The sequence below is a fragment of the Muntiacus reevesi genome, chromosome 10 (assembly GCF_963930625.1).
Source record: "Muntiacus reevesi chromosome 10, mMunRee1.1, whole genome shotgun sequence".
NCBI lineage: Eukaryota > Metazoa > Chordata > Mammalia > Artiodactyla > Cervidae > Muntiacus > Muntiacus reevesi.
Genome location: NC_089258.1, coordinates 25,688,864 through 25,713,239, shown reverse-complemented (window position 1 = coordinate 25,713,239; position 24,376 = coordinate 25,688,864). Strand labels below are relative to the sequence as shown.

At 37.7% G+C, this 24,376-nt stretch overlaps 1 protein-coding gene and 1 pseudogene across 1 annotated transcript; one reads left to right on the top strand and one right to left on the bottom strand.

Annotated features, from left to right (window-relative positions):
• The first annotated feature begins 972 nt into the window (after positions 1–972).
• LOC136176329 (olfactory receptor 13F1-like) lies at positions 973–3,900 on the top strand (annotated as a pseudogene).
• A 17,744-nt stretch (positions 3,901–21,644) lies between these two features.
• On the bottom strand, positions 21,645–22,607 carry LOC136176679 (olfactory receptor 13C8). The gene has a single exon (XM_065947163.1). The coding sequence runs from the start codon at positions 22,605–22,607 to the stop codon at positions 21,645–21,647; it is 963 nt and encodes a 320-aa protein (XP_065803235.1).
• Positions 22,608–24,376: the final 1,769 nt, after the last annotated feature.

Here is a 24,376-nt window from a genome sequence, read left to right as displayed (position 1 = left end):
GATCCTAGTTGTGTGGTCACTGCTGGCCAGAGACAGGCTTAATCCATAGGGAAATCATGTATAGTGCATGTTCATATGTTCTTCGCAAAGACAGAGGCCTGTTATTCATCCAGTCCACATACAAGATCTTTTTCTTTTGAGCACTGTGCCAGATTAATAAGAAAGTCTGTGCTGAAGATCAACTTTAAATATTGAAGCACACATCAGCCAGAAAGGAAAGATGCTTGTTCCATGTGCTGAGGTAAATGGGAGCAAGATGTTAGCCATCTCTTTCTGTAGTCTCAGATTTACAAAATTTGTTAATGGGTCTCAGCTAGGCCAATAAAGCAGAATAAAGATATTTACTTTAAAAAGAAGTAACTAGTTGGTAGGGAAAATGAGTTGAAGACATGAGTCCTGAGGATAAAACTTTTGGCTATATATTCCAGACATTTACCTCAGACAAATCCTAACCAAACGTCTCTCAATTTTAAAAAGAGCAAGTTGGATTAGAAGTTCTCTAAGTCTATTCTGGCTTCGACATTTAGAAAGAAAGAGAGGAGTTAGTTGGGAAATATTTAATTATCTTAGCATTGGAATCAGAAATCATTATAGAGAAAGATAAAATGTAAAATGTCTTGGAGTACTGAAAGAAAAGAAAGAAGAAAGTGAAGTCTCTCAGTCGTGTCCGACTCTTTGCGACCCCATGGACTGTAGCCTACCAAACTCCTCCCTCCATGGGATTCTCCAGGCAAGAGTACTAGAGTGGGTTGCCATTTCCTTCTCCAGGGGATCTTCCCAACATAGGGATCGAACCGGGGTCTCCCACATTCCTGGCAGACGCTTTAACCTCTGAGCCACTCTGACAAAGATCTAAGATAAGGATGAAGAAAGTGGGACTCAATCTGCATGAGAAAAGGAAAAGACTTCATTGGTTTGCTTCTGAAAGTGGACAGAAGAGTGGTGAAGTGAGACAGAAAGGAGAGATGGGACATGAAGGGCCAGAGCCAGAGCACTGAAAAGAAAAGAAAACTGAGTGCTGGGTGGGGAAAGCCCAACAGAGAAACCCTCAGTGGAAGTGAAGTATTCACTGACCAAAGTGGGTGTGTGAGACCAGGCATGCCTAACTTTTGCCTTTCTGGAAATAATAAGTAAAGTGTTTTATTTTCACACATGGATTGGGGGTTGAAATTTTAATAGGTTGTGAAAAATGTGATAAATTTTAAAAATTTGACTCACTGTGGGCCAGCACAGGAGAGCATTCAGGCAATTATGCTTCTGGAAAGCGGGGTGTCCTTGAAATCATAAATGCATTACTGTGATTCTCTGAAATATTGGAGAGACCATGAAATTGGGATTATGGAGGGAGAATTTCAAACAAGTTAATCTAGATCTTTCATATCTGTACTAGATAGGAATTATCTTCTTTGTGTATATTAGGAAAGCAAGTTTCAAAAAGTTCAAGTGATGATTTGCCTAATTTTATGTACCAGTAAGAATCATGGTTTGATTTAGAGCCCAGATTTCACACTCTGAGGATAGCGTTCTAATGCTCTACAGAGGTTGACTGGAGCCTCTTCTTTTAGTAAACGTGGTCTTCATCTTCTTTCCTTTCAGATTCTACATCAAATAAGGTTTAAAAGCTAATTCAACTACATTCTTTAATGTCACATGTAAGAAAGCAGATGTAAACGAATTGAGAAATCTTCAGGTTTTTATTTTGGCTTAGAGATATATGGTAAAATTTATGCATTTTACAGGTATCAGAAGTTAGCATAGTCAAGGAAGCATTGTGTTGTTAAAAATCTTTAGTGCAAGTTATCATCTTGCTGGACTGTGGGGAACAAGCTCCTGAAGCTCACAGTGCAAGGTGGGAAGAATAGAAACATGCACATCTGAGTATAGTTCATTGTGATATACTTCAATAACATGTGCAAAGAATGAAACTGCAGTTAAGATTTTTGCACATGGTTTTGATGATTGAGCAATGTTATTAAGAGTAATATTATGAAAGACAAGATTGCAGATGGGAAACAAAACAGTCCAAGGAGGCAAAATATATATTTAAGACATAAAAATGTGAAATTCATGATGAATATAGGAATGACAAGTCTATTGCTATTTCAAAGCAGAAAGTGTGCGTGGAAATAGAGTATTGGGAGATGAGGATAGAGATGTAGATAAAAGAGAACATGAGGCCTATGTATGTGAAGGCTCATCTGAGCCTGCTCTTTAGAAAGTGATTTTTAAACATATGTCTCAATATGTGGTTGGTTGTTAGATATGTTGTAAGAATTTTATTTGAATAATAAAATGGTAAAACTTGGAAAGTGATTTTGTTTCTAAGAAAGGAAGGGGTTCAATATTATTTTCATATTCAAATTGCCTTCTTGAGGAGAGAAACTGGGTGACATTATAGTTGGACATGACTGAAGCGACTTAGCACGCACACACGCGTAGTCATTGGACTCCAGCCAATCTTCTCAGTCTTACTCCTAATGTTCCTTGTGTCAGTGTGTCTGTCTATTCATAAGATAATTTTCAGCTTTATGAAGGGCAAGCAAACTCTCTCTCATTATAACTTTGTAGAAAATTGCTCCTCACTTGGCACATCTCCCCTGGTCCTTGACCTGATTAAGTTCAGTGCTACTTTTGATTGATCATCTGCTCCCAACATAGAGATAGGGTTCTTATTCTGTTTGCCTATTGCCCTGGGGCATGCATATTATGGTTTTGACTGTGCCCTGTATTTGATTATGAACTGCCTGAAAGAAGGACTTGTGTTAACTCAGCTCTAGATTCTCAGTGTATTTAGTAAATGTGGCATGAATGAGTGAATAATTAATGTGATATTGCTAGTAATATTGGAGGGCAACGCTCTTTTTAAAGTTCTCCTAACAAAAGTCCCTTGAAAGTTGCTAGAATGTAAAATTTAAACATAGGCCATGCATACTTTTATTCACTACTACAGATGAACAAGGAGGATTAAAATGGGCAAGACAAACTCAACAGTCATTTCTAATTTTTTTCTTTCTGGGATTTACTCACTATACCAAAGTTGAAATCACCATATTTGTACTGTGCTTGCTGATGTACTTGATCACCTTACTGGGTAACGGTATTCTGATTTCTTTTAATGTTCTGGATTCTCACCTACACACATCCATGCACTTCCTCAGCAACCTGTCATGTCTGGACATCTGGTATACTTGTGTCCTGACTCCAATGCTGGCAAACTTTGTTTCAGGGAAAAGCACCATCTCATTCTCAGGGTGTGCTGCCCAGAAGTACTTCTCTCTGGCCATGGGCCCCACTGAGTGTGTGCTCTTATCCGTGATGGCATATGGCCGATATGTGGCCATCTGCAACCCTCTGAGATAACTCGTCATCATGAACAAGAAGGTTTATGTACAGATTGCAGCTGACTACTGGGTGACAGGCTCCTTCACTGCCCTGTGTCTGTGTTGCAGCTGTCTTTGAGTGGAAGTGGATGTCATTTCACTTGTGAAATTCTGGCTGTCCCGAATTCAGAGTCCTGAAATTGGCTTGTGTAGACACTTCCAAGTTTCAGTTAATCATGTTGGTGATCAGTGTACTTCTTTCTTGTGCTGATTTTGCTCATTTTTATTTCTTGCATGTCCATCCTCTCCAGCATCCTAAGAATCAGCAAAGTGAATGATCGAAGCAAAGCCTTTTCAACATGTGCAGCCCACCTAAGTGTAGTGGATTTGTTCTATGGGACAGCTCTCTCCATGTAGATTCACAGGAAATAGATAAATTTATGGCCCTACTCTGTGTGGTTTTAACCCCCGGTTGAATCCAATCATCTATAGTGTAAGCAACAAAGAGATGAAAACAGCTGTGAAAAAGATGCAGATTAAAAACCCCTTTTGTACTTTCTTAGTCCCCAGTGGCAAATAACATTGATAAGCACATGTGAAAACACATAAATCTAAGGAATGTTTAGTGGTCAAGGTACATCAGAGCATTGGAATTGGGGAATACACTCATTTCAAATATGACTTGTGGTTTTCTAAGTCTGTTTCTTGAACTATAATTGAAGTTGTTAGATAATATAAAAATATATATCTCAAACTCTTACATAGATCCTAATGATGAGAAATTTTATTTCAGGGAGTTAGAATATAAAATTAACTAATGTCAGTATAGCCAATTATTGAGCATTCAGTATTATAAATATGTAATATATAAGCATAGTAACTAGCAGATTTTTGAGCTAATTTATGATTAACATTTTTCTGAATAGTGACATTTGATGATAGCAATCATATATTCTATAAATGTGTGGTTGTGTTTTACATATTTGGGTATGTTTTTGTATCCAGATAGACGTGTGGGAATGTCTGTGTACAAATATAAAAGGTCTGCCTAAAAATAATCCTAAATAAAACAGGGGTGGAGATGTGTCATTAGGAACAAAAAATCAGGGTTTAATGATACGTTGTTTATCATAGAGTGCTGACTTTATATTATTAACTCAAAGAAACTACAGAGTACCTCAGTGAAACTATCACCTCATTTCTGTTGTGCTTTTTTCAGATGCCTGGTTGTTTAAATCCAAGAATATAAATGAACTATTAACATTTAGAGAAGAAAGGCAAGACATGAACCCTATATTACAGAATTTACAATACCCCAGACTCATTAAATTGGCATAAAATATTGAAATGTATGAAGATATTTTATTCTATAAACCACAATATATGAGTAATTACAAAGTGCACAGTCAGCAGCTTTTGTAACATTTATATTCTGCCTGTGGACCAGTTGCTTAAATGTGAGATTGATATGCACATCTAATTTACCCTTTGTCATGGAGATGTTACAGAGCTAATGGAATTATAGTGGTGGCTTTAATTCAAGCTGAAGATTACCACTTGCAGAAAGATAGAGAAAGCTTTAGAGGGTAAATCTTAAAGCGAGTGAGAAAATCATACTAAAGGTTGAACTAGTCTGTCCAAAGAGTAACAACCTCATCAAAACAGGTAGATAGGTTGTGGTTATTGTATTAATGCCTTGGGACAATGTTCTATGGTCATTGGAAAAGTAGAAGAATGAAAGAGTGGAGATAATGGTAGAGAAGAATGACTAGCATTCTATGCTCCAAGGAGGAAGGAGAGTATAACAACTACACAGTGATTGGATTTAAAGCAGTTATTAATTTCAGCCAATTGTGCTCACTCATTCTACCTTCATTCAGAGATTTAATCTACACTTCTGTGGAAAGAACTATTATGCTTCTGATTTACAAAATCAATACTTGTCAACTTAATTATTTCTACCACAGGAATAGCAGTGTGGTATTATGGAAAATCATGGGCTTTAGAATCAAATAACTCAGGATTGCATTTGTACTCCTCCATGTCTTAGCTGTGTGACCTTGGAAAAATCTAACTTGACATATCTATAGTTTGGTTATTTAGTTTGGAATATGGACAGGGTATTGCCTACTGATTACTGACATGACAGTCATGAGGGATAATTATGAGGCTGACATGACAGTCAAATGAGAAAATACTGAATAAATCTGAAAGCCCCAGTCAATTGATAATGATTTTTATTGTCAAAGGATGCTCTTTCATGTGTGCTATTTGAAGGAGAAAAAATGATACTATCGCCTATAAGGATTCTCATAAATGTATCTAGGTTCAGTTTGAGACATTAGAGAGGTGTTTTGGGGTGGTAACATCTGGTAATTATTTAGTGCCATTTTTTCCCCAAGCCAATCTTCATATTTTGATTCCTGAATAACACACTTTAAACAACAAAGATGTGAACTGATAACGTCCAGGTATTCCAACTGGATTTAGAAAAGGCAGAGGAACCAGAGATCAAATTGCCAGCATCTGTTGGATCATCAAAAAAAGCAAGAGAGTTCCAGAAAAATATCTACTTCTGCTTTATTGACTATGCCAAAGCCTTTGCCTCTGTAGGTCACAACAAACTGTGGAAAATTCTGAAAGAGATGGGAGTATCAGACCACCTGACCTGCCTCCTTAGAAATCTGTATGCAGGTCAAGAAGCAACAGTTAGAACCAGACATGGAACAAAAGGCTGGTTCCAAATTGGGAAAGGAGTATGTCAAGGCAATCTAATTTGTTTTCCTTGTACTGGAAATAACTTAAGGTTACTCTCTAGAGATGGGATTGTGGAATGAAAAGATAGGAAATTAGAGAATTCTTAGTAAATGTGAAAAATTATTTTTATGAAACATTTTATTACTCTGCTACTGCTGTATTTGCAGAGACCACTTTTTATTTTTTATTTTTTATTTTTTTTTGCCTTTTTTTTGAATTTATTTTTCAGTGGGTTTTGTCATACATTAATGTGAATCAGCCATAGAGTTACACGAATTCCCCATCCCGGTCTCCCATCCCACCTCCCTCTCCACCCGACTCCTCTGGATCTTCCCAGCCCAACAGGCCCGAGCACTTGACTCATGCCTCCCACCTGGGCTGGTGGTCTGTTTCACCACAGATAATATACATGCTGTTCTTTCGAAACATCCCACCCTCCCCTTCTCCCACAGAGTTCAAAAGTCTGTTCTGTACTTCTGCGTCTCTTCTTCTGCCCTGCATATAGGGCCATTGTTACCATCTTTCTAAATTCCGTATATATGTGTTAGTATACTGTAATGTTCTTTATCTTTCTGGCTCACCTCACTCTGTATAATGGGCTCCAGTTTCATCCATCTCATTAGAACTGATTCAAATGAATTCTTTTTAACGGCTGAGTAATATTCCATGGTGTATATGTACCACAGCTTCCTTATCCATTCATCTGCTGATGGGCATCTAGGTTGCTTCCATGTCCTGGCTATTATAAACAGTGCTGCAATGAACATTGGGGTGCACGTGTCTCTTTCAGATCTGGATTCCTCAGTGTGTATGCCCAGAAGTGGTATTGCTGGGTCATATGGTGGTTCTATTTCCAGTTTTTTAAGAAATCTCCACACTGTTTTCCACAGTGGCTGTACTAGTTTGCATTCCCACCAACAGTGTAAGAGGGTTCCCTTTTCTCCACACCCTCTCCAGCATTTATTACTTGTAGACTTTTGGATAGCAGCCATCCTGACTGGCGTGTAATGGTACCTCATTGTGGTTTTGATTTGCATTTCTCTGATAATGAGTGATGTGGAGCATCTTTTCATGTGTTTGTTAGCCATCTGTATGTCTTCTTTGGAGAAATGTCTGTTTAGTTCTTTGGCCCATTTTTTGATTAGGTCATTTATTTTTCTGGAATTGAGCTTCAGGAGTTGCTTGTATATTTTTGAGATTAATCCTTTGTCTGTTTCCTCATTTGCTATTATTTTCTCCCAATCTGAGGGCTGTCTTTTCACCTTACTTATAGTTTCCTTTGTTGTGCAAAAGCTTTTAAGTTTCATTAGGAATATATATATTTCAGAACCAGAGAATGTATTTATTCTTTTCTATTTATTTGTTATTTTACTTTTGACTGCACTGGGTTTTTGTTGCTGCACAGGCTTTTCAGTAGTTGTGGAGAGCAGGGGCTACTCTCTAGTTGTGGTGTGCAGGCTTCTCACTGTGGTTGCTTCTCTTGTTGGGGACATAGGCTCTAGGGCGTGCAGGCCTCAGTAGTTGTGGCATGTGGGCTCAGTGGTTGCAGCTTATTGGCTCTAGAGTCCAGCCTCAGTAGTTGTGGCCCACAGGCTTAGTCACTTCAGGGCATGTGCAATCCCAGGAGCAGGGATTGAACCAGTTTCTCCTGCAATGGCAGGCAGATTCTTTACAGTGAGACACCAGGAAAATCCTATTTGCTATTTGTATAAAACATTACTTTGCTTAACTTTTTATTCCTAGTTGATTTACCATTTCCTCTATACTACTATTTATATTTACCTTTTTATTATTCGTTTGTACCCATTGCTTAACTATCTTGGGTTTTGACAATTTTCCTCTTAATTTATATGCTGCTACTGTTGTTACTAAGTCGCTTCAGTCGTGTCCGACTCTATGCGATCCCATAGACGGCAGCCCACCAGGCTCCCCCATCCCTGGGATTCTCCAGGCAAGAACACTGGAGTGGGTTGCCATTTCCTTCTCCAATGCATGAAAGTGAAAAGTGAAAATGAAGTCACTCAGTCGTGTCCGACTCTTAGCAACCCTATGGACTGTAGCCTACCAGGCTCCTCCATCTATGCGATTTTCTAGGCAAGAGTACTGGAGTGGGGTGCCATTGCCTTCTCCATAATTTATATGAACACTTAATATTACCACTTTCTCTTCAAATTTTCTGCAAATGCTTTTCTAGTTTGTGGTTTTCCTTCTTATTTTTGACATGCTATATAAATTTTCTTTAAGATTTTCATATTATCCCTAAAAATATGAGCAAAATTTTCTTCTATGGTTTTATTTGGCTTTGTTTTTTCCATATGATAGCTATGTTGTTTTGTGTCTAATGTGTAAAATAGACTGATATTTTAAAAATATTAACTAATTTTCCCAAAATATTTTATTAAAAACATGTCATGCTCTTTTCCCATTATTCATTTATCAAGTATTTTTTGAACACCTGTTAAGGGGCAGGCACTATGGTCAACATTGGGATGAACTTGGACATAATTAATTGAAAAATACAGTTTCAAAAACTTTAAAGATAAACATGGGAAACATTATATTATAGATCATAAAATTTCTATGTTTATTTATAATTTGCATCCTGTTAGGTTTAACAGTAATCATAAGCATTTTTCACATATCATCAGATATTCAGGGTATAGATTTATAATGCCTATTTACTTTTCTATTAGGACTTCCCAGGTGGCACTGTGTAAAAAATCCACTTGGCGGTGCAGGAGATGCAAGAGACATGATTTTGATCCCAGGGTTGGGAAGGTCCCCTGACGTAGGAAATGGCAACCTTCTCCAGTATTCCTGCCTTGAAAATTCCATGGACAGAGGAGCCTGGTGGACTATAGCCCATGGGGTCACAAAGTTGGACACGACTGAGTGACTGAGCACACACATATATTAAATACACGTTTCAAGATTTATTTAATCTAGTTTCAAGTAATGGACATATACCTTGCTTTAATTAATTAATTAATTTTTACTATTATAAGCAATGTTGCCATGATAATTCTAATATTTCCTTTAGGGGGAATGCATATATTTTATTTTGGAATAATTTCAATAATGGTAAAGTTGATTAAACACATACTTTTATACAGTCACACTCTTGTAAAGTCAGACTTTATTTTCTTGGGCTCCAAAATCACTGCAGACGGTGACTGCAGCCATGAAATTAAAAGATGCTTTCTCCTTGGGAGAAAAGCTATGAGAAACTGAGACAGCATATTAAAAAGTAGAGACATTACTTTACCGACAAAGGTCCGTCTAGTCAAGGTTATGGTTTTTCCAGTAGTCATGTATGGATGTGAGAGTTGGATTATAAAGAAAGCTGAGCACTGAAGAACTGATGCTTTTGAACTGTGGTGTTGGAGAAGACTCTTGAGAATCCCTTGAACAGCAAGAAGATCGAACCAGTCAATCCTAAAGGAAATCAGTCCTGAATATTCATTGGAAGGACTGATGCTGAAGCTGAAGTTCCAGTACTCTGGCCACCTGATGGGGAGAACTGACTCATTGGAAAAGACCCTGATGTTGGGAAAGATTGAAGGCAGGAAGAGAAAGGGATGACAGAGGATGATGGTTGGATGACATCACTGACTCAATGGCTATGAATTTTGGCAAGCTCCAGGAGATGGTGAAGAACAGGGAGGCCTGGCGTGCTGCAGTTCATGGGGTCACAAAGAGTCGGACTTGACTGAGACCCTGAACTGAACTGAACTGATACAGTCACACCAGAGGAAGAATCAAATTCTAAATGATTCCATCTCAGAACTGGAAATCATCTTAAAGTTAATTTATTTCTAACCCTTATGAGATTACAGAAACACACTTGTAGTGTGGTTGATGGTCATTTTACTTCATCCCCCAATCCAGTGGCAATTAGAGCACTTTATGTAGACACTCAGGTTACTTCTGAATAATTCTCATTATTGGAAAGTTCTTTATATTTAGCTCTATATTAACTCTCTGTATGCAACCTCCATCTTTCCTTGTGGAAAAACAAGAATAATTATATGCTCTTTTTTCATGACAACTTTTTAAGTACTTCCAGATTGCTGTTTCTGAGTCTTTCTTATACCAGGCTACAATTTTTTACTTCCTTCAGCCATTCCTCATATGTTTTGTCAAAATATTCAAGCACATGTGTTGGTGAAGAGAATGTTTTAGGATTGTGAGATTCTCTGTGATAAAGGAGGATCTTTCCTCTGTATTATACTTGTGGCTTTATTGATTCTACAGGAGCAGAGCATTTTCTGTCATTTAGGAAGCAGAAGAGTGAGATGGTTGAGAACATTAGACTCCGGAGTTCAATAGCCCAGGTTTGTCAGATACTACCTCTATGACCTCAGTGAGGTCACTTACACCTCTCTAAGACTCAGTTTCCGTGTCTGTAAGATTAGGAACTCAAAGATACCTGATATTGTTATTCTTAGAATTAATGAGGGAGTGCATATGAAAAATTTAAGGTAGGTATGGGTACATACTAGGTATTCAGTAAGGGTTCTTGCTATTCTAATTATGTTGATGATTTAAAATATGCATCTTGCAATTATAAAAAGAGAATGGCTTTGGAGTTCAGTATCCTGACTCTGAGGAGGCCTTACAAATAGCTGAGAAAAGAGAAGCAAAAGGCAAAGGAGTAAAGGAAAGATATACCCTTCTGAATGCAGAGTTCCAAAGAAGAGTAAGGAGAGATAAGAAAGCCTTCCTAATGAACAATGCAAAGAAATATAGGAAAACAACAGAATGGGAAAGACTGGAGATCTCTTTGAGGAAATTAAAGATACCAAGGGAATATTTCATGCAAAGATGGGCACAATAAAGGACAGAAACGGTATGGACTTAACAGAAGCAGAAGATATTAAGAGGCGGCAAGAATACACAGAAGAACTGCATACAAAAAATATCTTAATGACATAGATAACTACAATGGTGTGATCACTTACCTATTTCCAGACATCTTGGAGTGTGAAGTCAAGTGGGCCTAAGGAAGAATCGCTACAAACAAAGCTAGTGGAGGTGATGAAGTTCCAACTGAGCTATTTCAAATCCTAAAAGATAATGATGTAAAAGTACTGCAGTCTATATACCAGTAGTGGCCACAGTTCTGGGAAAGGTCAGTTTTCATTCCAATCCCAAGAAGGGCAATGCCAATGAATGTTCAAACTACTACACAATTGCACTCATTTCACAGGCTAGTAAAGTAATATAGAAAATTCTCCCAAGCTAGGCTTCAATAGTACATGAAACGAGAACTCCCAGATGTTCAAGATGGATTTAGAAAAGGCAGAGAAACCAGAGATCAAATTGCCAGCATCCATTGGATCATAGAAAAAGCAAGAGAATTCCATCCAGAAAAACATCTACTTCAGTTTCATTGACTGTGCTAAAGCCTTTGACTGTGTGGATCACAACAAACTGGAAAATTCTTAAAGTGATGGGAATGCCAGACCACCTTACCTGCCTCTTTTGAAACCTGTATACAGGCCAAGAAGCAACAATTAGAACAGGTCATGAACATGGACTGTTTTCAAATTGGGAAAGGAGTACGTCAAGGCTATATGTTGTCACCCTGTTTATGTAACTTATATGCTGAGTACATCATGAGAAATACCAGGCTGGTTAAACCACAAGCCAGAATCAAGATTGCTGAGAGAAATATCAATAACCTCAGATATGCAGATGCTACCACTCTTAAGGTAGAAAGCAAAGAGGAACTAAAGAACCTCTTTATGAAAGTGAAAGAGGAGAGTGAAAAATCTGTCTTAAAGCTCAGCATTCAAAAAATAAAGATCATGGAATTGGTCCCATCATTTCATGGCAAATAGATGTACCTCATGGCAAATAGATGGGGAAACAATGGAAACAGTCACAGACTTTATTTATTTGGGCTTCAAAATAATTGTAGATGGTTACTGCCACCTTGAAATTAAAAGATGCTTGCTCTTTGGAAGAAAAGCTACGACAAACTGAGGCAGCATATTAAAAAGCAGAGACATTACTTTGCCAACAAAGGTTCATCTAGTCTAAGCTAATGTTTTTCCAGTAGTCATGTATGAATGTGAGAATTGGACTGTAAAGAAAGCTGAGCACTGACGAATTGATGCTTTTGAACTGTGGTGTTGGAGAAGACTCTTGAGAGTCCCTTGGACTGCAAGAAGATCGAACCAGTCAATCCTAAAGGAAATCAGTCCTGAATAGTCATTGGAAAGACTGATGATGAAGCTGAAACTCTAATAATTTGGCCACTTGATGTGAGGAACTGGCTCCTTGGAAAACATCCTGATGTTGGGAAAGATTGAAGGCAGGAGAAAAAGGGGATGACAGAGGATGAAATGGTTGGATGACATCACCAGCTCGATGAACATGAGTTTGAGCAAGCTCTGGGAGTTGGTGATAGACAGGGAAGCCTGGCATGCTATAGTCCATAGGGTCACGAAGAGTTGAACCCAACTGTGCAACTGAACTGAATTGAGAGTATAGCTTAGTAAGGTAGATATGTACATGACATTTCAATCTAAATTGTTTGGCCACACATACTATTTCATAACCAGTAATTTTTTCTGCCTCCCTTGACAAGCTAAATATTCTTACACCCTAAAAAGTTCTTCCTTAAAGTGCATCACACTCATGACCTTACGTTTATTCAGCAGTTTTCTGGTTAAAAAACTTTGTTGATGGTGATTACTTTCTGTTACTTATTAAGTAGAAGTGTATTAATTATTTTCCCCTGGAGGATGGTGCAATACTGGACTCACAACAAATTCATGTATTATCCACTCTTACTCATGGCGTTTACCATAATCACCAAGGACTTGATCATATTGTCTCCTTAATCTGTCACAGATATATCCAGTTAAGGGCTTTGGAGAAATTACGAGGTTAAATCCAGTTAGGATATTTTAACTTTCTTGGTCTCTAACATCTTTGGATCAATTCTCCTGATTTAGATACAACTGGACTTTGACTGTGTGGATCACAATAAACTGTGGAAAATTCTGAAAGAGATGGGAATACCAGACCATCTGACCTGCCTCTTGGGAAACCTATATGCAGGTCAGGAAGCAACAGTTAGAACTGGACATGGAACAACAGACTGGTTCCCAATAGGAAAAGGAGTATGTCAAGGCTGTATATTGTCACCCTGCTTATTTAACCTCTATGCAGAGTACATCATGATAAACACTGGGCTGGAAGAAGCACAAGCTGGAATCAAGATTGGTGGAAGAAATATCAATAACCTCAGATATGCAGATGACACCACCCTTATGGCAGAAAGTGAAGAGAAATTAAAAAGCCTCTTGATGAAAGTGGAAGAGGAGAGTGAAAAAGTTGGTTTAAAGCCCAACATTCAGAAAACTAAGATCATGGCATCTATCTGGTCCCATCACTTCATGGGAAGTAGATGGGGAAATAGTGTCAGACTTTATTTTTTTGGGCTCTAAAAATCACTGCAGATGGTGATTGCAGCCATGAAATTAAAAGACACTTACTCCTTGGGAGGAAAGTTATGACCCACCTAGACAGCATATTAAAAAGCAGAGACATTACTTTGCCAACAAAGGTCCTATGGTTTTTCTAGTGGTCATTTATGGATGTGAGCACCAAAGAATTGATGCTTTTGAACTGTGGTGTTGGAGAAGACTCTTGAGAGTCCCTTGGACTGCAAGGAGATCCAACCAGTTCATCCTAAAAGAGATCAGTCCTGGGTGTTCATTGGAACACCTTCATTGGAAGGACTGTTGTTGAAGTTGAAACTCCCAATACTTTGGCCACCTGATGTGAAGATTGACTCATTGGAAAAGACCCTGATGCGGGGAAGGATTGAAGGCAGGAGGAGAAGGGGACAACAGAGGATGAGATGGTTGGATGGCATCACCAACTCAACGGACATGGGTTTGAATAAACTCCGGGAGTTGGTGATGGATAGGGAGGCCGGGCATGCTGCCATTTATGGGGTCGCAAAGAGTCGGACATGACTGAGCAACTGAACTGAACCCTAAACTGCTAATTTTATTAGCATTTAACACTGATTATGGCAGGTACTCATTCTGATAGTTTGGAATGAGAAGTTGCTTCACTTGCCATAGAAGTTATTAAATATTTTGAATATCACTGCTACTCATTTGTCATTTATAAGTTTGTTTATCTTAGGTTGTAGAGTTTTTATTTAGTTAATTCCCTTTAGTTTCATTGAGAGAACATGGACTGTTTATTATTTTTTCACTGATTTAGCAGATTCTTTCTCTCAGGCTAAAAAAGTATCAATTTTTATACCTGTTCCACATGTAATTTAGGATAATGTGCATCCCATTATAGTTGTGTTGTTAGGTTTGTTAATTATTTTATTCAAATAGAACACTTCCCACATCCTGGTTGTGGCTTCAGGTATTTCTACATTTCTGGAATCAGGTTTCTGTTCTGTAAAGTTGGGGAAACAGTAGGTCGTTGAAAAGTTATCATGAGGATTCAATAATGTGATCTTGATAAATTATTTTGGAAAATATATGTGCCTTTCTGATATTGTTTCTTTCATTCATTTATTTATGCATTAATTTTTCAAATTAGTAGACATGGCAGACTGTGTATCTGGCATGTAATTAATTAATAGGTGAGTGCTAGATATGCATTGCAAAAAAGAAAGGAGGTATGTTTTTTTATTTGTTTCTCTCAAGGTCCTAAGTTTTTTCTTTGTTACATGTATTTCAGGACTTGATGAACTACTTGATGTTTTCTTTTTGTATGATCATATGGTAATTATTATATTTCATTTTGACTATAGAGATTTTTATAATCTACATTTTAGACACAAGGAAGGAACTTTAGAAGAAATACAGATGTCTTTCCCAGTACTTGTTATTCAGTTACGTATGGAAATGAAAAGTGTTAGTCACTCAGTTGTGTCCAACTCTTTGTGACCCTGTGGACTGTAGTCTACCAAGCTCCTCTGTCCATGGAATTCTCCAGGCAAGAGTACTGGAGTGGGTTGCCATTTCCTTCTCCAGGGGATCTTTCCGACCCAGGGACTGAACCCGGATCTCCCACATTGCAGGCAGACTCTTTACCGACTAAATAACCAGGGAACCCTGTGGAAATGAAAAAAACAAATAGATTTGATCAGATGGAAATGACAATCTGACCAAATCTAAAATCTATTTTTTTGTTTTTTTAATCGGAGAATAATGGTTTTACAATGATGTAGTGTTCTCTGCCATACATCTTCGTGAAGCAGTATTCATTATATATATGCATCCCCTCACTTATAACCCCCAACTCCCCCGCCTCAATTCCATGCATCTAGGTGGTCATAGAGCACCAAGCTGGGCTCCATGTGTTAGACAGCAGCTTCCTGCTAGTTATCTATTTATGCTCCAGCTGATTCACTATAATTCTCAAGCATAGAATTGGATATTTTATCATTTTAAAGATACTTCAAGACAAAGTAAAGACTTAGCATGGCTATTTATATACCAGAAGTGAAATCTCAGTGACAGATTCAAAGCTCTGAGGAATAGCACTGGTAGAAGTGCTATTTTCTTGAAGCCACTTTTCTTGGCTTATAGAAAAGAAGAAATAAAATCTGAAGCCAATACTGGAAGCAGCTAAGAATTTGCCATTATATTGGTGAAGAACCATAAGCAGAGTGATGCTAACATGAGCAGAAAGCTAATACAAAGGGTCAAGTCCCTTATCCTCATCAAACCTTTAATTCTCTCTCTAGCAATTCTTTTGGAAGAATTTGATAGATGCTAGCTAGCAAAGAAGAAATGTGGTTTTCAGTGTCTCAGCTGAAACTCATAAAGAAAAGTGGATTTGAAGCTGAGAGACAATAATATAATATCATCAAAATTACTCTGTAAAAATGTAAGAATGATAATTTTGTGCCTATTCAAAGTTTTATGACCTATTAAAATACACTGAGCATTAATAAAAAAAATCACTGATGTTTATTGGATGTTAGGGTGTTCTAGGCAATATTTAGTGCTAAACATGAATTGATTTATTTAGTCTTATGAAAAATAATAATTATGTGTTATCAAGAAAGGAAAATGTTAAGGCCCTGCTTTTATAATTTAGAAGTAGTTATAGTCTTTTACTTTTGATGTGTGTTCTATATTTCAGTTCTCATCGACTCTTCAACAGGTTGGAAGAAAAGAATGCTTTCTTCTATTGACCTATCTGACTCAATTCCTTCAACAGAAATGGGGTTTCCATTGCTAACATTGGCACTGCTCCAATGGCTGCATACTTCAGGCAATAGAAATTGTCTCAAGTGGAGCTCTGCTTACCCTCCAACACCAGAAACTTTGTAGCTCTTCAATATGTTGAATAGCTTGCCACTTCTTATCCTCTTAGCAAAATTGCTGTTGGTTACCAGTTATGTTTAGTTCTCCAGCCACTTAGAAACTGTGTGATCCAATGCAGAGATGAGATGTCTTCATTATGATCTGATCTCTTTTCAAAGTTTGAAGGGAATTCCCTGCTACAATGTCACTTCTGTTTTTATTGGGTTAAAACTTAGGGTGCATTACTAGGGGACTCTTTTACCTTAATCTCATTATGTTCCAAACCCGGAAAAGTTATGGTAGCTGATAAACAAAGCCTCTCCCTCTCCTTTATGATACACATCACTTTAAAAAAAAAAAGGTAATTTATTATATTAAGGGAGATCGTATGATAAAATGTTAATATTGTTGTTGTTGTTCAGTCGCTAAGTCATGTTCGACTCTTTGCAACTCTGTGGACTCCACCACACCAGACTTCCCTGTCCTTCACTATATCCTTGAATTTGCCCAAATTTTTGTCTATTGAGTCGATGGTGCCATCCAACAATCTCATTCTCTGTCATCCCCTTCTCTTTCTTTCTTCAATATTTCCCAGCATCAGGGTCTTTTCCAATGAGTCAGTGCTTTGCATCAGGTGGCCAAAGTATTGAGGCTTTAGCTTCAGCATCAGTGCTTCCAATGAATATTCAGGGTTGACTTCCTTTAGAAATGACTGGTTTGTCTTGCAGTCCAAGGGACTCTCAAGAGTATTCTCCAGCACCACAATTCAAAAGTATTAATTCTTGGTTGTGCAGCCTTCTTTATGGTCCAACCCTCACATCTCTACATGACCACTGGAAAAATAGTAGCTTTGACTATACAGACTGTGGCTAGCAAAGTGATATTTTTGCTTTTTAATGCACTGTCCAGGTTTGTCATAACTTTCCTTCCAAGGATTCTTTTAATTTCATGGCTGCAGTCACTGACCACAGTGATTTTGGAGCCCAAGAAAATAAAATCTGCCACTGCTTCCACTTTCCCCCATCTATTTGCCATGAAATGATTGGACCAGATGCCGTTATCTTAGTTTTCTGAATGTTGAGTTTTAAGTCAGCTTTTCCACTCTTCTCTTTCACCCTCATCAAGAGGCTCTTTAGTTCCTCTTCACTTTCTGCCATTAGAGTGATATCTTCTGCATATCTGAAGTTGTTGATATTTTTCTCAGCAATCTTGATTCCAGCTTGTGATTAATCCAGCCTGGCATTTCACATGATGCACTCTGAATGTAAATTAAATAAACAGGGTGATAAAATACAGCCTTGCCTTACAACTTTCCCAATTTTGAGCCAGTTCATTGTTCCACGTCCTGTTCTTACTGTTGCTTCTTGACCTGCATACAGGTTTCCGAGGAGGCAGGTAAGGTGGTCTGGTATTCCCATCTCTTTAGGAATTTCCCACAGTTTGTTGTGATCCACACAGTTAAAGGCTTTAGCATAGTCAGTGAAGCAGAAGTAGATGTTTTTATAGAATTCCCTTCCTTTCTATATGATCCAAAGTATGTTACCAATTTGATCTTTGGTTTTTCTGCTTTTCCTAAACCCAGCTTGTACATCTGGAAGTTCTCGGTTCACGTACTGCTGAAGCCTAGCTTGAAGGATTTTGAGCATGACCTTACTAGCATGTGAAATGAACACAGTTGTCCAGTAGTTTGAAAATTCTTTGGCCCTGTCCTTCTTTGGGGTTTGAATGAAAACACCCTTTCCAGTCCTATGGCCACTGCTATTTTCTAAATTCGCGGGCATATTGACTGCAGCACTTTAACAGCATGATCTTTTAGGATTTGAAATAGCTCAGTTGGAATTGCGTAACCTCCACAAACTTTGGTCATAGTAATGGTTCCTAAGATCCACTTGACTTCACGCTCCAGGATGTCTGTTTCTAGGTGAGTAACCACACTATCATGGTTATCCCGGTCATTAAGAATTTTTTGTATAGTACTTCTGTGTATTCTTGCCAACTCTTCTTAATCTCTTCTTCTGTTAGGTCCTTACCATTTTTGTCCTTTATCATGCCCATCCTTGCATGAAATGTTCCCTTGATACCTCCAGTTTTCTTGAAGAGATCTCTAATCTTTGCTATCCTATTGTTTCCTCTACTTCTTTTCATTTTTCACTGAAGAAGGCCTTCTCTCCTTTCTATTTTCTGGAACTCTGCATTCAGTTGGGTGTATCTTTCCCTTTATCCCTTTCTTTTTGCTTCTTTTCTTTCTTCAGTTATGTGTAAAGCCTCCTCAGACAACCACTTTGCCTTCTTGCATTTCTTTTTTTGGGATGGTGTTCATTGCCTCCTTTAGTTAGGAGCCTCCATCCACTGTTCTTATGGCACTCTGTCTACCAGATCTAATCTCTTGAATCTATTTGTCACCTCTACTGTATAATCATAAGGAATTTGATTTAGGTCTTATCTGAATGGCCTTGTGGTTTTCCCTACTTTCTTCAACTTAAGAAATTGAATTCAATTTTGCAATAAGGAGCTCAAGATCAAACTTCACTGTTATTCCAAATATCTCTTGACTTCCTACCTCTGCATTCCAATCCCCTATAATGAAAAGGATATCTTTTTTTGGTGTTAGTTCTAGAAGGTCTTTGTGGGTCTTCATGGAGCTGGTCAACTTCAGCTTCTTTGGCATCAGTAGTTTAGGCATAGTCTTGGATTACTATTTTGGTGAAATGTTTGTCTTAAAAACAAACCTAGATCATTCTGTCATTTTTGAGATTGCACCCAAGTACTGAATTTCAAACTCTCTTGTTGACTCTGAGGGCTACTCCATTTCTTCTAAGGGATTCTTGCACACAGTAAATATAATGGTATTCTGAAGTAAATTCACCCATTCCTGCCCATTTTAGGTCACTGATTCCTAAGATGTTGATGTTCACTCTTACCATCTCCTGCTTGACTACCTCTAATTTAGCTTGATTTCACGGACCTAACGTTACAGGTTCCTATGCAATATTGTTCTTTATATTGTTCAGAATTTACTTTCACCACTAGACACTTCCACAGCTGAGCATCATTTCCGGTTTGCCCTGTTTTATTCTTTCTGAAGCTATTAGTAATTGTCCTCTGCTCTTTGCCAGTAGCATATTGGACACTTTCTGACCTGGGAGGCTTATCTTCCTGTGTCTTCTTTTTGCCTTTTCATATTGTTCACATTCATGGGATTCTTGCAGCAAGAATACTGGAGTGATTTATCATTCTCTCCTCCAGTGAACTATGTTTTGTTAGAATTCTCCACTCTTGCCTGTCCATCTTGGGTGACCCTGCATGGCATGGCTCATAGCTTCATTGAGTTACACAAGCCCCTTCACCATGAGAAGATTGTGATCCATGACGGGAAAAATGTTAATATAGTTAATTCATAAAATATTATATTGAATCAGATATTTTTTTGAAAAACCATTGTTAACTCAGATATGGCAGATACAAATTTCAGTGTTTATACATGATGTGGTTAATTTTATTTTTTTAAAAAAAATTTATTGAGCATCCATTATATGTCATGTCCTCTACTAGATCTTTTTGATATTATAGGATAATAAAAAGTTCCTGCTCATCATGAAGAGCTTTATGTGTTGGTGGAGAGAAATTATAAATAATGAACAATATAAGAATAAATATATGATATATGTACTAATTCATAGTGATTTTGAATAATTGGCTGTGTACTTATTTTAGGTTACAAAGTATCTTTTAAAACACCTTTTGTCTTTATTATTATTTTCTTTTTAATTAATTTATTTTAATTGGAGGCTAATTACTTTACACTATTGTGGTGGTTTCTGCCATTCATTGACATGAATCAGCCATGGTTGTACATGTGTTCCCCATCCCGAACCCCCTCCCACCTCCTTCCCTATCCCATCCCTCTGCGTTGTCCCAGTGTACCAGCTTTGTGTGCCCTGTTTCATGCATCAAACTTGGATTGGTCATCCATTTCACATATGGTAATATGCATGTGTCTTTATTAGTTTCTAAATATTTAAGAGTGATTATGTTTTCCTGGGGCTTCCTAAGAGATTTTCAATATTTTGCATTTCCATAATAGTTTTCTGAAAAGCCACAAGCATGTTTAATTTCTGCAATTAGAAATGAAAAAGTAACTAAAAGTGACAACAGTAACCAAGACATATTTTGGCAACCAAGATATATCATATATTTATATGTCATAAATATATATTTTATCATATATTTTAAGCTTTTAATTTGTATTGGAGTATAGTTGATTAGCAATGTTATAGTATTGTCAGGTGTTCAGCAAAGTGGTTCAGTCAAACATTTACATGTACCTATTCATCTTCAAATTCTTTTCCCATTTACTTTTTACATAATATTTAGCAGAGTTTCGTGTGATATGTTGAATGTATTTGTTGGTTAATGACTTTAAATACAGTAGTGTAATTCTCAAACTCCTTAAATATTCCTACACACCACCCTTCAGTAACCATGTTTGTTCTGTAAGTCTGTGACTCTCCATTTTATAAAGGAGTTCAGTTGTATCACTTTTATATTCCATATATAGGTAATATTATACAATATTTCACTTTTGCTGTCTGACTTACTTCACTCAGTATGACCATCTTTAGGTCTGTTTATGTTACTGCAAATGGCATTATTTCACTCTTTTTAATGGCTGGGTAATATTCCATTGAGAGCTGAAGAATTGATGCTTTTGAACTGTGGTGTTGGAGAAGACTTTAAAAGTCCCTTGTATTGCAAGCAGATCAAACCAGTCAATCCTAAAGGAAATCAGTCTTGAATATTTGACTGATGATGAAGTTGAAACTCCGATATTTTGGCTACCTGGTGGGAAGAACTGACTCATTGGAAAAGACCCTGATGTTGGGAAAGATTGAAGGCAGAAGGAGAAGGGGATGACAGAAGATGAGATGGTTGGATGGCATCACTGACTCAATGGGCATCAGTTTGAGCAAGCTCTGGGAGTTGGTGATGGCCAGGGAAGCCGGGTGTGCTGCAGTCCATGGGGTTGCAAAGAGTCGGTGACTGAACTGAAACTGAATGATCTTGCCATCACGTTCCTCATCATATATCTGGAGAAAAGCATGGCCTGAAGCAACAGTTGCAATTCAGTGATCTTGTAGCACTGTTTACAATATCTTACAGTTTTGAATGACGCTTTATGAAATTGTTTTCACATGGTAATATTCTCTATTTGAATTTTGTGTCTTCAGCAGCTTTGAATTCTGAGTTACATAGTATAAACCATTACTCATATTCCATCAGAGAAGTTTTTTCTACCCAGCATGTTCCTCACAGCAATCTTTACATCCTTATTCCTCAGACTATAGATGAGAGGATTGAGCATGGGGGTCATCACTCCATAGAGGAGAGAGATGAGGGCATCAATGATGTCTTGATTATCTGTACCAGCGGAGCTTTTAGATTTGGGCTTAGCATACATGAAGAAGATTGTTACAAAGAATACAATCACCACTGTAAGATGGGCTGAGCAGGTGGAGAAGGCCTTATGTTTTCCTTCAGTGGAAGGGATTCTTAGAATAGTGGCAACAATGAAAATGTAAGAGATGGAAATTACTAGCAATGGAATAACTAGAACCATCAGATTTGACCCTGCCATGCTGATCACATTAATTGAAATATCAGCACAGGCCAATTTTAGGATAGCCAGAATTTCACAAACGAAATGGTTAATTACATTGTCAGCACAGAATGGTAATTGCATTGCAAGAGATGTCTGCACCACTGAGTCAACAATACCTGCAGCCCAGGATCCAGCTGCCATGGGCACATAAGCACTTTTTCTCATGATGACAGGGTATCTCAGTGGGTAGCAGATGGCCACATAGCGGTCAAGTGCCATCATGCCTAGAAGTATACACTCTGTGGCTCCCATGGCAAAAGAGAGAAACATTTGTACCATGCATCCAGAAAAGGAAACCCTTTTCCTTACTGTAAGAAAACTGTCAAGAATTAATGGGACAGAGGAGCTTGTATAGCAAATGTCCAGGAAGGAAAGATTACAGAGGAAGAAATACATGGGGGTGTGCAAATGAGAATCACAGATGATTACAGAGATAAGGACTCCATTTCCCAGCAGGATCATCAAGTACATACACAGAACTAACACAAAGAAAACTGTCTGGAGCTCTGGGTGAGCAGAAAGCCCAGTCAGGACAAATTCTCTCAACATGGAATCGTTGGTTCTTCCCATATTGTGTATATCCTTTCTCCAACAGCGCTCTATGGATAATACAATGGATATTTGTTAATACAGTGTCTCCAAGAATCTGTTTTAAGAATCATATTCTTTATTATGAAAGTGTTAGTTGCTCAGTTGTGTGCAGCTCCTTGTGACCCCGTTGTCTGTAGCTCACCAGGCTCCTCTATCCATGGGATTCTCCAGGTAAGAATACTGTAATGGGTTACCATTCTCTTCTCCAGGGGATCTTCCTGACCCAGGAAATGAACCTGGGTCTCCTGCATTGCAGGTGGTTTCTTTGCCGACTGAGCCACCAGGAAAGCCCTTTGTTACTATAGTTCTGTACTTGAAAGCAATAAGGTAACTCTGGGATAATTTCTTACTCTAAACCTTGACCACTAGAGCAGGAATCCTAAGCTAATTTTCTCAGAGTTAAGAGGGAACACTTTTTGATTGTAGGATGCTTGAATCTCAAGCCAGTTTATTGCCCTTTCTAGTGGTTCTACTTCTTAACACATTGATTTAGTATCAGTGATCTGGATGCAGCAGGCAGATAAAACTTATATGCAAGTAGTTCCTGTGCTGTGTTTTTTGAATTTGTAAATTTGAATTACATTTTAAAAATGAATGTTTTAAAGGTAGGATATAAGCTGTAAAATTATTTTCAGCTTGTGTTAAAAAAATTGTAGCATTTGAAAACATTAAATTCATTTTCATTATCGAGCTCAGGTATAACTGACTCATTAGGTTTGAAGCACATTCTCCATTTTACTAGAGTGTACCAGAGTACCCTCTTCTCTCTCTTCTTTGCTTGTCAATGGAGATGATTATTAGTTACCAATTGGTGGCTCAATGGTAATGAATTCACCTACCAAGGTAGGAGCCATGGCCTTGATCCCTGGGTTGGGTAGATTTCCTGGAGAAGGAAATGGCAACCTACTCCAGTATTCTTGCCTGGGAAATCCCATGGACAGATAAGCCTGGTAGGCTACAGTCCATGGGATCACAAAGAGTCAGATACAACTGAGTGACTAATTGGCACTTAGTATGTCTACATTAATAACAACATAGATGTAAGATGTAAGGTTTAATCTTATTTTATAGAAGAAAGGGTCCATGAAGGCAAAAATGTCTAGGGCTCATCAAACTCCTAATCCAGTCCTGTGTGACTAAGTCTCTTTTTAGAGCTCAGTATCATCTGGTGGTAGTTAGTCATTGCAAACTGCCCCATGAGGACAGTGGCCTCAGGGAGGAGACATGTCTGTGTATCACTACAGTATCTTAACTCCCTCAGTATACTGAGGAATTATGTGTTCCAGTCACTGTTTTTTCTTTTTTAAATAGAAAATAAATGAATATATTTAGGAAGCCATTTTTATTCCGAATAGAGAATTATAATATTGTATATTGTAGGCCTCACATAATTTATTTTTACCTATGCAAGAACTGTCACTTAAGGAATCAACTCAAGTAACAATGCTTTTATTCAAAATACATTTAAATATTAGTGATATACAACCATCATTTTTTTCACAAATAATATTTATAAGAAGGATAATATACAAAGCAAATAAAAGAGAGTTTCTCTGATATAAGTTACACTGGTTTGGAGGGAAGAGAAAAGCAATACCTCTTCAGGGTCTTATTCACTGTTCCTCCTTTAATTTGATTTTTATAGGATTCCAAAGGACATAGTTTGAAAACCACCAATGCAATAAATAATAGATAATTTTAATAACCTGCATTTTAAGTAATTTTATTAGCAACAATAATTATAAAAT

What these genes read in the sequence shown, in the direction of transcription:
- LOC136176679 (XM_065947163.1), bottom strand. Translation starts at nt 22,607, where the DNA reads ATGGGAAGAACCAACGATTCCATGTTGAGAGAATTTGTCCTGACTGGG.